Below are 16,206 nucleotides of genomic sequence, written 5' to 3'. Positions count from 1 at the left end.
GGTATATTTAATCTACGTAACAAGATATTTAGGGAATGGGACCCAAGTCGAAATACAAAATCCATTTATGTTTCATGTACACATAGCCTGAAGGTAATTTTGTACATTATTTTTAGTGCAGCTACATTTTGACTGTGACCTGTCACAGAAGATCAGGTGTAGAATTTTCCACTTGTGGAATGTCCACACTACTCAAAAGTTATAGATTTGGGAACATTTTGGATTTCCAAATTCCGGAAGCTCAATCTGTATTTTTACTCCCCCCCCCCCCCATTTTTTTTAATGTTCAGTAAATAGGCTCAGAGAGGTTAAGGAATTCCTGGGTGTCAGAACTCCAAGTCTGGCTTTATAGGGCAAAAGCTACAGTGCTGAAGTGACTCTCAGTGTAGTTGAAAGCGCATGTGCTCCAGAGCAGGGCTTCTCAGACTTTGACCTTGGAAAGGATCCCAAGGTGGGCCCGGTGTGCACTGATTCAGCAGTGGGTGGGGGGAGAGATTTTCATCTCTGACAATCGGGGCTGATCCGCAGTAGGGCGAGTTAGAGTTCATAGCAGAATCGGGCTGTCCCTGTCATCCTGAAAAAGCACCACCACGGTGTACAAACCCGCCTCCCCCATCTACACGACCATTTATGGCACTCTGTAATTGATTCCGTGAAGGAAGTTTCTGCACTTCCCAGTTTATTAAGACGTGGAGACGGTCTTAGCTGAGGATGGGAGGAGCCCCTGACGCTGCAGGGTGGCGGCGTTTCCGCCGGGGACGCGCCCGGGGTCCTGCGGAGCGTGGGCCGGGCGCCCGGTGGCGCGCATCGTGCGCGCAGAGCAGCGCGGTGGCCCCGCGCAGCGCCCAGCGCTCCGCAGCTTCCCGCGCCCCGCGGGTCCGCCCCCGGGGCGGGACGGCGACTCCGGGCTCGGCCGCCCCGCCCAGCTGACCCGGTCACTCTCCCCTCGATCGCTCCTGCCCCGCGCGCAGGGCCCCGCCGCCACCATGTCGGGCCCGTTGGAGCTCTCTGTGCAAGATCTCAACGACCTGCTCTCGGACGGCAGTGGCTGCTACAGCCTCCCGAGCCAGCCCTGCAACGAGGTCACCCCGAGGATCTACGTGGGCAACGCGTGAGTCTCCCTGGCGGATCGGCCCAGCTGCCCCTCCACGGCCGTCCCGCCCACCCACGGGCTGGGATGGGGACATCGTGAGGCACGAGTGTGCGTGTGTGTGTGTGTGTGTGTGTATCCTGGGTGGGGCGCGGTCCCCTCAACAGCCGGAGCAAGAGCAGGGGCTGGGGCTGGAGTCGACGCCCACTCCCGCGCGTGGAGCCTGAGGCTGGATCCCGGCCAGGCAGCCGGGATCCTTCCGGGTTGCGGGGTGCACAGAGACCATGGGGTGCCCCGCCTGGCCCTCATCCACCACCCGCTTCGGGTGCAGCTTTGGGCGGGGTCGAGGCTACCATGTTCACTTAAACAGGTGGCCCTCTGTCCCTGGGCCGGTCTCCTCCCCGCGCGTCATGTGACAGCTGCCTGATTCTGCAGTGAGGTCACCGCGGAATGTCTGTCTTCGCTGCCATGGCAACAGGCTGACGTCACAATCCAGGCGTGGAACTTTCTCTAGCCTTTAGGCCCAGATTAGGGAGTAGAGACCTGGGCCAGGGGTTTCCTGGCCCCTTCCCCCACCTTCCAGATAGAGCTTGATTTAGATGGGATAAATAAAACTGATTAAACTCCACAAAGGGCCTGAGCCATCACCTCGAAAAGGCTCTGAATCTTCTCACCACCAGGAGATACATTTATCACTTAGGAGTTCTTACCAGATCGTCTCATCTTTCTGTTACTCGAGCTACTAGTGAGAATTTCTCAGCAGCAGAGAACACCAGCATTAACCATTCTGAGAGCTGCTGGGTTATCAGCCAGAGGAAAAAATAGATTAGTGTGTCCTACCACCTGGGGAGGGCTAGGCTGGATTTTCAGCCAGATAATAAAAGTCCTAAGCTCCACAGGCCCAGCCAAAGGAATTCGTGTCAAAAACTAGCAACTAAACCCTCCTCTTGTTTTGCATAGGAGGAAGTGGTAACTCCGGGAGGGTGAGAGATTGTGAGACAGGGTCAATGTCTTTTTCATGTGTGCATTTCCTGTCCTGCACCTACGACCTGCTGCTTAACCTGCCAAGGACTGCCCAGGGTGGGGTGGGATTGTGGAACTACAGGGGTTCATAAGACAGGTCCCAGCCTCTCAGGGTTGTCTCATCCATGCCATCATTCGTTTACCATCCTGACCACCTACTGTGTGTCAGACACTGTACAGTGGCCATTCACAATAGTGACCCTGTGTGAGCAGAGTTTAATCATGATGGTAAATTTGTTGCCTATTGAAATTAGAGAAAGGGAGATGATCGAGAGTGACCTGTGTTCTATTTGTCAGCCAGTGTTTATTTACAATCCTGTGCTGTGTCCTGAGTGTCACCCAAAGGCCCAGTGACTGCAAAATTGTAGGAAAACCTTCCCCACACTAACTACCTAAGAGCAGGCTTGCCAGCCTTGGGAACCTGCTTGCTGGGGCAGTTTGGTGCATTCAGCTGTATCTGTTTCCCAAATGGAAACTGAGGTCATAAATGCCTGCTGGTAGCCAGAGTGGCAGGTGTGATATCCGACATAGAAAACTCATCCCTTGCCTGCTATGCAAATCCAACTTGACTTGGCCAGGAGAGTATTAACTGAACCCCTTAGTACTGAGAAGACGGGCTCCCCCACACGTGGGGAGCCCCTGAACAAAATCAGGGCTCTACCCACATCCTCCCAGGGCAGAGGTTGAGCCTGTGTCAGTGCAGTTTCTGGGTCTCAGGTTTTGCAGTTGATGTGGCATGAGAGGCGGAGGGAGGTGGAAGATTGCAGCAGGGCTGGGTATCAGGAGAAAGCTCTTCCAGCTCAGCTCAGCAGCCCATGTGAGCACACCCACCTCTCCCCGTCTGCCCCGTACGGCCAGAGTTTAGGTTCTGTTCACTGTGGACACTGCCATCCTTTCCTTCTCACCTGGGCAAATGAGATCACATGGGAGGTGCCACTTTAGAAAGGACAAGCTGCTGTTTGAGTTGGGATGGTGTTGTGAGGTGACATAAAGGGGCCCTTTGGCCACTCTGATGAGCTGTTTTATAACCTCTGGCTCAAGCACATGGGGTGTGGCAGGAAGGAGCCTTGGGTGGGGGAGGGCTGTTCACTCCTTGACTACATATTCATGGAGCACCTAATTTGTGCCAGCATCCACAGCAGGTGCTGGGGAGAAAGACGTCCTTGAAGGAGTTCATGGCTGTATCTCTCAGCAGACATCCCGTGTTGGAACAGTAGCGCTTGCTGTGGGGTCAGGTTGTCAGCAGAACGGCTCCTTTAACTCTCATAACCATGCCAGTCAGTAGGCACCGTTATTGTCCCCATCTTACAGATTGGGAAACTGAAGCCTAGAAAGGTTACCTGGCTTGCTTAGAGTTGCCTGGCAGGTAAGTGGTAGGGCTGGATTCAGAAACCAGGAAATAGGGCTTCAGAGCCTATGCCTTGGGTTGTTTTGTTGTTTTTGTGAGACATGGTTTCACTCTGTAGTCCAGGCTACCCTCAGACTCACAATGTAATCCAGGCTGTCCTTGAACTCATGATTCCAAGTGCTGGGATTATAGGAGTGTGTCACCATGACCCTGCCCTCCAAAGCCCCTCTTTTTTTGTTGGTGTATATGAATTATACAGAGGGGTCTTATTGTGATGTCTCACACATGCATATAATGTGCTTTGATCAAATTCACCCTCTATTTCTCTTTCTTACTCCCCTTTTGTTTTACAATTTTAATGGGTTTCATCCTTCTATTTCCACAAATGCATGTAAAGTACTTCAATCATGTTCGCCCGCCCATCACTCTCACCTTTTCCTCTCCCCCTTCACGCTAGTGTCCCCCCAACAGTCTCCCTTTTATTTTCATGTCATTGTTCGCAGATGAGAGAAAACACACCACATTTGTCTTTGACTCTGGCTTATTTTGTTTAATATGAAGTTCTCCAGTTCCATCCATTTTCTTGCAAATGGCATAGTTTCATTCTTCTTTATGGCTGAATAGTACTCTATTGTGTGTATGTACCACATTGTCTTCGTCCATTCATCCATTCATGGACACCTAGGTGAGTCCATAGCTTGACTGTTGTGAATGCGGCTGCAGTAAACATGGGTGTGCAGGGGTCCCGATTTAGAGTGTGCTGACTTACAGCCCTTCAGGAATATGCCTAAGAGTGGTGTAGCAGGATCGTATGGTGATTCTGGTTTTAGTTGTTTGAGGATCTTCCATACAGATTTCCATAGTGGCTGCGCTAAGCTGCGTTCCCACCGTGTGTACAGGGGTCCCTTCCCCCCTGCACCTTTGCCAGCATTTGTTTTCTTGATGATAACCATTCTGACTGGGATGAGTAGAAGCCATGTTGTTTTGATCTGCATTTCCTTTTGTGGGTAAGGATGTTGACCATTTCTTCATGCATTTATTTGCTATTTGTACTTCTTAAATTCATTTGCCCATTTATTAATTGGGTTATTTGTTCCTTTGGTGATTAGTTTTAGTTTTCGAAGTCCTTTATATATTCTGGATATCGATCCTTTGATGAATATCTGGCAAAGATTTTCTTCCATTCTGTAGGTTGTATCTTCATTCTGGTAATTGTTTCCTTTGGCATGCAAAGCTTTTCAATTTGATTCAGTCACTTTTTTTGGAGGTACTGGGGTTTAAACTCAGGGCTTCATGCTTGTTAGGCAGTCACTCTACCTCTTGAGCCATTCCACTAGCCCTTTTTCTGTGTTGCGTATTTTGGAGATAGGGTCTCACAAACTATTTGCCTGAGCTGATCTCTGCCTCCTAAGTGGCTAGGATTACAGGTGTGCACCACCAGCACCCTGTCTCATTTGTCAATTCTTATTCTTATTTCCTGAGCAATTGGAGTCCTATTCAGAAAGTCACTGACTGTGCCTAGCTCTTCAAATATTTTCCCTATTTTTCCTGTAATCATGTCAAAGTTTCAGATCTCACATTGAGAGTGTTGATCCGTTTTGAGTTGATTTCTGTACAGGGTGAGAGGAATCTGGTTTCAGTCTTCTACATGTGGATATCTAGTTTTCCCAGCACCATTTGTTGAAGAGGCTGTCTTTTCTCCCACATAGATTTTTGGCATCTTTGTCAAAAATCAGATGGCTGTAGCTATGTGAGTTTATTTCTAGGTCTTCTATTCTGTTCCATTGGTCCACATGCCTGCACATGTGTGCGTGTGTGTGTGTGTGTGTGTGTGTGTGTTTGTGTCAGTGCCATTCCAAATCTATTTTTAGAGTTTGCTCTACCACCACCACCACCACGGTATAGGAATCCTGATGCCACAGGAAATGGAGGGAGACGAGGACATAGTGCAGAGGGTGGCGAAAGATGAGAGGGTGCATGCCTACAGAGAAGGTGGGCAAGGATGGCACAGGGCACAGTGTGGGTATGACACCATCAGTCTATTTGGGGAAGCCGCTGGTAACTGGATATGGCTGGAGCAAGACGAAGTGGGAGGTCATAAGACGAGGCTGGAGAAGCTAGCAGGGGCCAGCACATAGAAGGTTCCTTGCTTTGCCAAGAGGCTTAGAGTCTACTCCATCTTCCTCCTCTGGGGCTGCAGTGGGTCAGTTTGTCACACTCTGCTACTGTCTCCTGTCCAGGTCTGTAGCTCAGGACATCCCCAAGCTGCAGAAACTGGGCATCACCCACGTCCTGAACGCGGCCGAGGGCAGGTCCTTCATGCACGTCAACACCAATGCCAACTTCTACAAGGACTCTGGCATCACCTATCTAGGCATCAAGGCCAACGACACACAGGAATTCAACCTCAGTGCTTATTTTGAAAGGGCCTCAGACTTCATTGACCAGGCACTGGCCCAGAAGAACGGTAAGGAGCCTGCCACCCGGGGAACCGTGGGGAATCCCAGCAGGTCCCCTCTTTTTTTCTCAGCCCCCGTGGTGAATAACTGAGAGCTTGAGGTTTCTCTCTGCTTGCCTGGCTGGCTGACAAGTGGCCCCACATTGCACATGCTCTTCAGCTCTCTCTTTCACACAATGGCAGCCGGCGTTCTTACCATTGATTTGACTTTGGTCAAAGCTTGATTCCCAGCCACTTGCCCCTCCCACCCCCAACTCAGACAGCTTTAATGATGAGGAAGATTTATTATTACCCATGACAAGTAGTCCTGAGGGTTGGGTGTGGTGGCTTGTGCCTGTAATCCCAGCTGTGTGAGAGACAGAGATCCAGGAGGATTGTGGTTTGAAGCTAGCCCGGGCAAAAAGCTAGTAAGATCCCCTATCTCAATCAATAAGTCAGTTGAGATGGAGCTCATCTGTGACCCCAGCTACACAGGAGGCATAAGTAGGAGGATCAAGATCTAGGCTGGCCAGTGCAAAAGCACCAGACCCTATCTGAAAAATAACTAAAGCAAAAAGGGCTGGGGTGTTACTCAAGTGGTAGCATACCTGCAAGCACAAGGCCCTGAGTTCAAATTCCAGTACTGGAAACCTCAGTACTCCTAGGTGTTGGGGCTGATTGAGTAGCTCATTGGTGGCATCTGCTCCAGGCTCTTTCACCCTCTCTCTCTGCCATTTTCAGTGTTGGGTTCCTCTCCTCATAGTCTCAAGATGGGATCCGGTCACCACACCCCAGACAGACAGAATGCACCAATTTCTTGCTCTTGTTTCTGTCCCTTTAGGAGCAAGTGAGCTGTCCCCCAGAACTTCTCCCAACCCCTCTCCTTGGCTAGGCTCTCATGAGGACACCTGGCCAGGGGAAATGGGGCAGCTGTGACTGGCTGAGACTGGGGGTTGGCAGACTACAGCTCACAGGTCAAATCTTCCAGCCACCATTTAAGTGCTCTTGCAGCTTCTGACAGAAGGAGGACTGATGGAGAGGCATCTCAGGGCTGGCGGTCAGACAAGGCATTCCCAGGAGAAATTCTAGAAGGCCACAGGACAGATATCAGCTGAGTAGGCTGGGCCCTTTCCCTTTCTGCTTTTAGCTCTTCAATTCTCTCTCCTTCACGGGCTGGAAGTGGCCTCTTAGGATGTGTGATTAGCCTGGATGTTTCTCGGGCCCAGCAACCTCCCTGTCGAAATGATTCCAGTAGCGTTTCCTAGACTACTGGGTGCCCAGCACACGTTCTTGGCTTGGGAAAAAGTTTTATTGACTGGAGAAAGTGCAGACCCTAGTGTCATGCCCTTCATGGTCCCTCATGGTCACTGTCATCCTCCTCCCCAACTCCCCCTCTCCTCCACTTGCACTGAGCTGTATGGATGGAGAACCAGGGGCCCAGTAAGGAGGATGGACTTTGCTCTTCTCTGTGATAGCGATTGGCATCCAGAGAACCCAGACAACCTGGGACACACCCTGACTTTCTTTGACCTTCTGCCTTCGTCCAGATGGGCTGAGTCTCCAGTCTGGAAAGCCCTTTCTGCCTCTTTCTTTCCTGTCCTCTGGAAAACTCTACTTTGTGCTTTAGCACTGGGCATAGTGTCGCTTCTTCCATGAAGCCTGCCCTCTGGCTGTCTCACCAGCATCAGGTGTGTTCTATAGGAGGTGCGCTGCAAATGATTGTGGCATTCATGACACTAATGCCATTTGGAAATGTTTCTAAGATCTATCAGGTGAGTGGGTTGGCAGAAGTGCACTGGCCTCCAATGTGTGCAAGGATCGGGGGAGCAGGGACTCATCACCGCTGAGAGCCAGGGATGGCTGGGGGTACTGGGGGAGGGAGCAGTCAATGGTATGGGCAGGTCAAGGGAGACTTGCAGGGGAGGTGGTTTGTGGGCTGGGCCTGGAGATAGGGTGGGCTGTGTGTGCCATGGGTGCACTGAGCATGTCCCAAGTGGAAACGCTGCTGCTCTGCAGAGGGTCCATTCCCAGGTGGGAGCAGGGGAAGCCTTGCTGTGAATGCTTTGGGTATAACGGCCAGAGAGTGAACGGACCAAAAAGTGGCCACTCTTGATTTGGGAGCTGCTGGGTGTTTTGGGATAGGGCAATGGGAGCAGAAAAAACATTCTTTGACCTTGGGCCGTGAGGAGGTGCTCATGGCTAACCCCTCACAGCATCAGCAGATAGTTGAGTGTCTAATGTATGCAAGATTACAGGGCATCTGTCCCCCCCACTGAGTTCTTGCCCCTCCTCTACAGGAGGAGGGCAATCTGTGCATTGCCGACACAGCGCCGGGGTGCTGTAGGAACACATGTGCCAGGGGTCATTAGGGACCCCTAGTATTGGGTAACGCACACTGATGCTCGTGTGTGCCTGGCACCCAGCCTAGGGCTTTCTGTCTCGTCTTGATCTCCTAACCACCTTGTTCACATGGAGGAGAAAAACCAAGGCACAGTGAGGTTAGGTGAGTCATGGAGTCCATGCCAGAGAAGGGTGCTCCAGAAAGACAGAGCCAGTAGAAAACATGCATGTTCACATACACAGGACTTACTACATGCATATTTTTTGTATTGATTTCTTGATTATCCTCAGGCCTGAAACTGCAGATGGTACTAAACCCTATGCTTTCTTCTCTGTGGCCTCAGCATTACCACGTGCCACCAAAGCTCACCTTCCTCCTCTGTTTTATGCCTCTCGGGCATCACTACTTTCGTGCTTTGAAGCCATCATTAAGGAAAATGAGGTTTACTTGAACACAAGCACTGTAATACCACGACAGCCGATCTGTTGCTACCTCGGGGCTGACAATTGGGATAGTGTATACAGTGTGGAAATGCTGACAAAGGGATGGAGCCAAATCGTGTCAGTTTCATCACAGCACTCAGAACAGCAAAGATTTAAAACCTAGGAACTGATTATTTCTGGAATTTTCTATTTCACATTTTCTGATCACCAATGACCATGGGTTATTGAAATTGTGGAGAGCAAACCCAAAGATAAGGGAAGAGTACGGTATTGAGATATATATATATAAATTTATACATACAATTTCATTTAAGGAAGTAGCTCGTGTGATTGTTAGGATGACAAGACTCTACTCTATAGGGAAGGCCAGCAGGGTGGTAACTCAAGCAGGCTTCCCATGTTACAGTCCTGAGGCAGAATTTCTTCTCCAGGAAACCTCAGTTTTTGTCCTTAAGGATTCCAACTGATTGGGTGAGGCCCACCACACTCTCAAGGGTAATCTCTTTCACTTAAAGTCCATTGATTGCAGATGTTAATTGCAGTTGCAGAAAATCTTCACAGCAATATCTGGATTAGTGTTGGAACAAGTATTTGGGCTCCGTAGATTAACCAAGTTGACACATTTAACCATCACCACTAGCAAGTTAAAATTTAAATCTAGGTTTAGATGGCTTCACAGATTTGGGTTTTAAACCCCTGTGCTGACAAAAGAACTGCTTGAACTGGAATCTTGGAGATGAGGCTGTAGGAGGGGAAAGGTGTTTCAGATAGAAGGAAGAAGAAAGGCACTGAGGTGAGAAAAGATGTCTCTGCTGTGACAGTTGGCCTCGTAAGCCATGCTTTGGAGACTGGACTTCACCCTGCAAGTGGTGACAGGTCAGATTTGTATGTTAGAAAAAATCCTTCCTGCTGCTGGGTAGAGTGTGGATTGGCAGTGGTGAGGATGGAGGGGCTGCGGGGGCACAAGTGAGAGATGACAAGGACCTAAATTAAGCACTCTGGGGGGAGGGGATGGTATTAGAAAGAAGCCAGGGCTTGTGGCTCACGTTGCTTATGCTGCTTTGCTCACAGTGACCTCTGCTGATAGTCCCCTAGTGCTGGGCCTGCAACAGAGGGCAAAGTGTTGCCCTCTGTACCTTATGTTTCAGTGGGGAGGTGACAATAAAGGAGTGAAAAAGACACATAGTGTGTCTGGAGTGGGGGGATAAAGTCTGGATGTGGGAGGAGGCTGCATCAGGGAGGGTCAGTTATAAATTGTTCATTCTTGTTTTATTCATCTGTTCCGTTGTTATTCATCCATATTGCTTAGCGCTGCCTACGAACATTCTGGTAGGTGTCTTTCAGTTCTTATGGGGCATGGGCTGAGGACCATTGCTATCTGTAGGGGATGCACATGTTTGATTTGGTCAGATGCTGCCTCAGTGTTCCCGGGTGGTCACCCCTCTTCATGTCCTCCCCTGCCCCCAGCCACACAGAACAGTCCTAGGTGCTCCACCCCTTCACCCACCCACTCACCTTTGTTTTCCATCTTTGTCATTTTGGCCACCCTGATGGGTACTTACACTTTCATAAGATCAAATTATGCTTTTAACTTCCTTTTTCTGTAAGGGTTTCATAGGCATTGTGGTATGCCCAGGTGTCTCCAGCTTACTGCATCTCCCTGGTTTCTTACAGGCCGGGTGCTCGTCCACTGCCGCGAGGGGTACAGCCGCTCCCCAACTCTAGTCATCGCGTACCTCATGATTCGACAGAAGATGGACGTCAAGTCTGCTCTGAGCATTGTGAGGCAGAACCGTGAGATTGGCCCTAACGATGGTTTCCTGGCCCAACTGTGCCAGCTCAATGACAGACTCTTCAAGGAGGGCAAGTTGAAACTCTAGGGTGCTTTTACCTCTTCCCCAGAGGTCTGACAGGGAGGCCCTGGCTGAGGGTATCCCGAGCCGCCATGTTTAGGAAACACAGTGTACTTGCTCCCAACGTCACTAGGCACTTGCCCACATCTGTCCTCACACAGCCCTGGGCCACGTCACCCCAGGGGAGTACATAAAGAAGCATGCCAAGGCGGGCATTCTTGTTCCCTAGTTGTCCTGTCCTGTAATTTATGTCCTGTCCCTGAGGTGGGGGCTCAGCAGGAAAGGCCTGTGGCATATGTGCCTCTTCAGGGCCCAGGGCACAAGGTCTGTGGGGTGTAAGGCTGAGACCCCACAGGGGCTCCTCATGACCTCACTCCCTTCACTCCTGATGGAGACCTTGGCACCTTGAGCCTAGTTAAGGAGCTATGCAAACACAGGTCCCTCTCTCCCCACCAAGTGTGTCACCTGGTCCCACAGCCTTCCCCACCCTGCCCTTTAGCAGAGGCAGCCATGAGGTTGGAGGTGGGAAGCTGGGCCAGGCGTATCAGTCACTGGTGGGTAGAAATTCCCATGGAGAGGCTGCATTTGAATTCTTTTCATAGGAGCAAAGATGCCACACAAAGAGGCCCTTCGTGGGCAAACACATTCTCCTGGAGGCTCTCCTAAATCTATAGAATTTTTTAAATATGGCTCTTTGGAAAGCTTGAGTTTTGAATCTGCTGCTTTGGAATTTTCCCCTGGACCGATCATTCCTTCACTTGTTAGGAGAGTGATGCTTTGGGCCTGGTTTTCTTTTCTTTTTTTGAAAACAGGGTGTTGAGGTCCAGCCTATTTAAAACCCCCAACATTTGGAGAATTATAAGGGTTTTGTCCTGAATTATAGTGTTGGCAAGCCCAGGCCACTCATGCTAACTGCTTTTTGTCCCCGTTGCCATTTCAAGAACAGAAAGAGGAAGTTAGCCAATTATGGTGTGTATACATGGGTATGCTTGTGAAGGGTGTGCCTCTCCACACGCAGCCAGGGAACAGCAGAGGATTGAAGGTCCCTGTACTCACCCTGCCCACTTACAGGAGGCTCTGATGGCTCTCTGGTGCCAGTACAGGAGCCCTGGAGTGACTCAGCTGGGAAGAAATGAGACATGGCAGAGCATCTACATAGATCCTTTAATGGTGTTAGAGCAGACAGACAAAAAGAAATAACCTGATTGTGCCTGTAATCCTAGCTACTCAGGAAGCAGAGATCAGGAGGATCACGGTTCAAGGCCAGCCCAGACAAATTGTTCGTGAGACCCTATCTCGAAAACTACCCAACACAAAAAAAGGACTGGCAGAGTAGCTCACTAGAGCATCTGCTTAGCAAACATGAGGCCCGGAGTTCAAACTCCAGTGCCACAAAAAAAAAAAAAAAAAAAAAAAAAGACCTTCTGAAGAACTTTTCAAGGACAGTGCTGGAATGCACTAGACCTCACGTGTATGCACATTTTTCAGAAGATGGGAATTTTGTTTTGAATACAGTCTCAATGGGATTATGCATTTCTTTTTCTGGAAAGTCATGCATTGCTCTCTATCTTCAAGGTCACTCAGGACATAGAGGTGGTCCTCAGCCAAGCCCCTGTGGCACCTAGCACAAGGGTGTCTCATGAAAGTTTTTGGAATTAAACTATTTTTGAGTGTCAAATATGTACATATATATATAGGGTGGTGTTCTGGTGTTCAGGCCCCCAGGGGCTTGAATTTATGTAGTAACACTTGCAAAGATTTGACCTGAAGTAAAAAAAAAAAAAAAAAATCAGGGATTTTTGTTGAGCATTTAAAATTCAGCTTTAAATTTACAATCCAGTAGTGTTAAGGTGTCTTGGTGGGGAATGTGCCTTTTTCAGAGTTGACTGGGAGCTTCCAGTTAGGATAAAGGGAAGCAACCCACCTTACGGCCTCCCTCCCTATTGTAAAGATCTCTGCACAGCAGGAGCAGTGCTACACAGCCTGATGGCTATTGTCCCCAGTTCCCTGTGACCACAACAGCCCTGAACAACTAGGATCTATTGTTTTTTTCCAGATACCAGGTTGTCTAGATAGATGTGGCTATTACTCAACTGTGCATCTCACTTCACACTTTTCAGGTGGCTTTCCTGCTTAATCTAACTTGATCCTCACAGTAGCCGTGTAAAGTTGTCAGTACTTATTCATGTATCGAATTACAAAAAAAAAAAAAAAAACTGGGGCTCAGGACGATTGACAGGACCCTAAATGTTGCCCAGCTCTTGAAGGCAGAGCAGAGGCAAGATTTCAGGCTCCATGCCCTCAGAAGCTGTTTGTCCTTTGCTGTGCTACTCTTCCCTTAGAAGCGAGCTTCCTGGTACCATCCAGGTGCAAGGACAGCCTTTGACCCAGCCCTGGAGAAAGAAGTGAAAAGCATGTGTCCTTGAGTGGTTACAATGTCCAGGTGACAGGTGACAGCCCTAAGTCAGAGCTTTCTGCTCTCCTCCTGGAGGAGGTTCTGGAGCTGGGTCCCCTCCCATGCCCAGGCAGTGGTCACCTCACAGGATAGCCACAGCCACTTAGTAGGTTGGTGTGGCTAATTAATTAGCACCTCTTGAAGGCTATGAGTGGGGAAGATCGTTGGGAAAATTACTGCCTTTCCTTTGGGCTACTTTGCCTAGAACTTGAACTTTCTTGATTGTCTTTAGTCCCAGAAACCACACATTTCACAAGATGTAGCTTCTGGTTCTTTAAGTAAAATACCAGTGTATTGTGTAAGAGCCATTACGAGCCCAGCTGTGAGTGGGAGCCGTTCCTGGACAGCTTCTACCCTGGGAAGTGGTGGAATAGGAACTCAGTGTGCCTCTTCCTTCTCCCCAGAGCTGATCCCTTTCTTTGGCTAACAGAGCCCCATCCAGGCAAAATTAGAGCACCAAATGCTTTCCTTCTGGATCTTAAAAGCAGTCTACCTTTCCATAGACTGGTCTGTTTCCCTGCCACTCTGAGTTACCTTGAGTATAAGCCACACCTATCAATTCTAACTTCTAAAGACCTTCTGAGCTGCTTTTGACTCCCACGCTGTAAAGGTCTCTAAGAATCTTCCCTTGGAATTTTGCACCACCAGGAAATTAGAAGGCTTGAGAAATAATGTAGTGGCCAGCAGGTGGTGCTGGATGGTTTAGAAAGGGAGTGTTGGTGCCTTTCCTGCGTGTTCATGTTAAGATGTTAATGTTTTAATTAAAATAAGCACTGATTTTAAATATAAAGATATGAACTTTGCTCATGGGAAATTGTCTTTGTCATAAAACTGGTGTCAGGAATCACTGAAGAGCCAAAAAAGAAGGTCCTTGCAGTCAAGAGTCTCTCCTAGGGCTGGAATAGCTCAAGCAGTAGAGCACGTGTCTAGCAAGCTTGAGGCCTGAGTTCAAACCCCAGTACTGCCAGAAAAAAAAAAAAAATAGAGAGAGGCTGGCTCAGGGTGAGATAGCATATTGGTTGGAAGCTTAACATTTGTTCCTGCTGACCTCCTGCCAGCTTTTAGGGTAACTTGTGAAAGAGTGATTTTCTGGACGAAAAAAGGGGAAGGTATCAAACTAGTTAAAAAACAAAACAAAACAAAAAAAGCCATGCTGAGGCTGTAGCTCAGGCCTAGTATGCACGAAGCCCTGGTACATCCCCAGCACTGGAAAAAAAAAAAAAAAGGCAAGTTTAATGCCTGCCTGTTATGTCACTGATAAGTGTTAAAACACTAAAACTGTAACCAAAATAAATGTCTTACCTTACAAAGAAATAGGCTTTTTGTCCTTCTTTTCACAATTTCCTTTGTGTTTTCTTTTAAAAATATTCATCATTAGCTCCACTGAGCTGGTTTTAAGTTCCAAGGTGATTTTATTTCTGCAGTAGATTTTTTTGGACCTCTCCAGTACCAGAAACTTCATTAAGGAATGTTCTTGGGTGAAGAACCCATCGCAAATGAGAGACATAAGGTTTGTGTTCCTAAGAACATCCCATTGGGGTCTGTGATCTCTGGGTGGCCTGGCCTGAAGCTAGTGAGTTGCATTTTAGGATTTGAGTTCTCTGTAAATGGGAAGTCCTAAAATATATTCATCCCCTCCCCCCATGCAGCTCCACTATTCAGCACCAGGCCCCTTTCTTCTCTGTGTGGAAACTGTCAGAGAAGTGAGATGTCCTCTCTTCTAGACAGAACACCTTGGGCAGAGAAAGAGCCTGTCTAGGGGTCACCTTCCTCCCTGTCACATGAGACAACGAAACCAGCTCACTGTTTGTCTAATCCCTTCAACAGCACACACTTTGCATCTTTACACAATATCTTAAGGAAAACACTAATATATAAAACTGGTAAAAGTATCTTTTAAGTATAGTTTTAAGACATTTTAATTGAAAAGATGATACTATAAAATATAAAATGCAATAAAATAAAAGGCAATATAAAATGAAAAGTGAGTCTAACTGGGTATGGTGGCTCACACCTATAATCCTAGCTATTCTGGAGGCAGAGATGAGGAGGATCACAGTTCAAGGGCATCCTGGGCAGGAAGGTCACAAGACCCTATCTCAACCAATAGCTGGACATGGTGGTTCAGGCCTGTCATCCCAGCTACTTGAGCTTAAATAGGAGGATTGTGGTCCAGCCTGGCCTGGGCAGAAATTGGAGGCCCTATTAGAAAAATAATGAAAGTGGAAAGGGCTGATGGCACCTGCCTGGCAAGTGCAAGTTCCTGAGCTGCTGTTACATCCTTCTAGAAAACCCCCATGCATTTGTAAGCACACACGTGTGTATATGGAGATACCCTTCCCCCATAAACAGAAGGCATTCTGTGCTTTTTTTTCTTTTGCTTAACATTGTATTTGGGTTATTATTGCCTATAGTTCTGCCCTATTCATTTTTTTTTTCTTTTTTACTGGCACTGGGGTTTGAACTCAGGGCCTCATGCCTGTACCACTTGAGCCACTCCACCAGCCCTTTTATTGTGATGGGTATTGTAAGATAGAGACTCAAAAATTATTTGCCTAGGCTGGCTTTGAACCTTGAGCCTCCTGATCTCTGCCTCCTGAGTAGCTAGGATTACAGGGTGAGCCATCGGTGTCTGGCCTGCCCCATTCCTCTTAACAGCTACCTAGCATCCCCCTGGGGATGATATACTGCAGTTTTTGTACTGGCCCATTTTACAGGGCCCAGCTGCTTTGATGTGCACAGAATTTTTAAACAATACTTATGAATGGTCACTGCATTTTCTTTTAATATGCCTATGGCCTGTCAATTTCTGTCATTTGTTGAAAGTGGACATGCCTGAACCTAATTTTTAAAACCAGTGCCTGAGCTCTGGCCTTCCGAAGAGCTGGCTATCCATAAGAAGGTCAAATGCACGAGGTTCCACTTCTGAAGTCTACGTTGAAATGAGTTAACCCAGAGGCAACACTAAATAACCGAGTATCTCCAGTTCCTTCAAAGCAGAGGGCAGGAAGAAGAGGGAGAAAGACAAATCTTCTACTTGGCGAGCTGGCCCCGGGTCAGCCTAGTGAGTGGTACGTGCCAGAGGGGAAGGAGGAAGGGAAGCAGAGGGTGGAATGAGGGCAGACATTCTTCAAACACACAAGGATGGCAGATAGGCCCTCCAGGCAGAGGGGACAGTGGCAGTGAGTATGGTACAGTGTGTATGGTACAGTGTGG

The 16,206-nt window shown here is 48.5% G+C and overlaps 1 protein-coding gene across 1 annotated transcript; it reads left to right on the top strand.

The window, feature by feature from the left end:
• The first annotated feature begins 869 nt into the window (after positions 1-869).
• On the top strand, positions 870-14,304 carry Dusp3 (dual specificity phosphatase 3). The gene is made up of 3 exons (XM_020180429.2): positions 870-1,111; positions 5,702-5,928; positions 10,357-14,304. The coding sequence occupies exons 1-3, from the start codon at positions 987-989 to the stop codon at positions 10,560-10,562; spliced, it is 558 nt and encodes a 185-aa protein (XP_020036018.1). The 5' UTR covers positions 870-986; the 3' UTR covers positions 10,563-14,304.
• The last annotated feature ends 1,902 nt before the right edge of the window (positions 14,305-16,206 follow it).

The sequence above is a fragment of the Castor canadensis genome, chromosome 11, assembly GCF_047511655.1.
Source record: "Castor canadensis chromosome 11, mCasCan1.hap1v2, whole genome shotgun sequence".
NCBI classification, from domain to species: domain Eukaryota; kingdom Metazoa; phylum Chordata; class Mammalia; order Rodentia; family Castoridae; genus Castor; species Castor canadensis.
The sequence above is the reverse complement of the archived record's forward strand: the minus strand, read 5'-3'. Positions and strand labels throughout refer to the sequence as shown.

What these genes read in the sequence shown, in the direction of transcription:
- Dusp3 (XM_020180429.2), top strand. Translation starts at nt 987, where the DNA reads ATGTCGGGCCCGTTGGAGCTCTCTGTGCAAGATCTCAACGACCTGCTC. An exon ending in AGGATCTACGTGGGCAACGC is followed by an intron (nt 1,112 to 5,701) that starts GTGAGTCTCCCT and finishes TCTCCTGTCCAG; the next exon opens with GTCTGTAGCTCAGGACATCC. An exon ending in GGCACTGGCCCAGAAGAACG is followed by an intron (nt 5,929 to 10,356) that starts GTAAGGAGCCTG and finishes GGTTTCTTACAG; the next exon opens with GCCGGGTGCTCGTCCACTGC.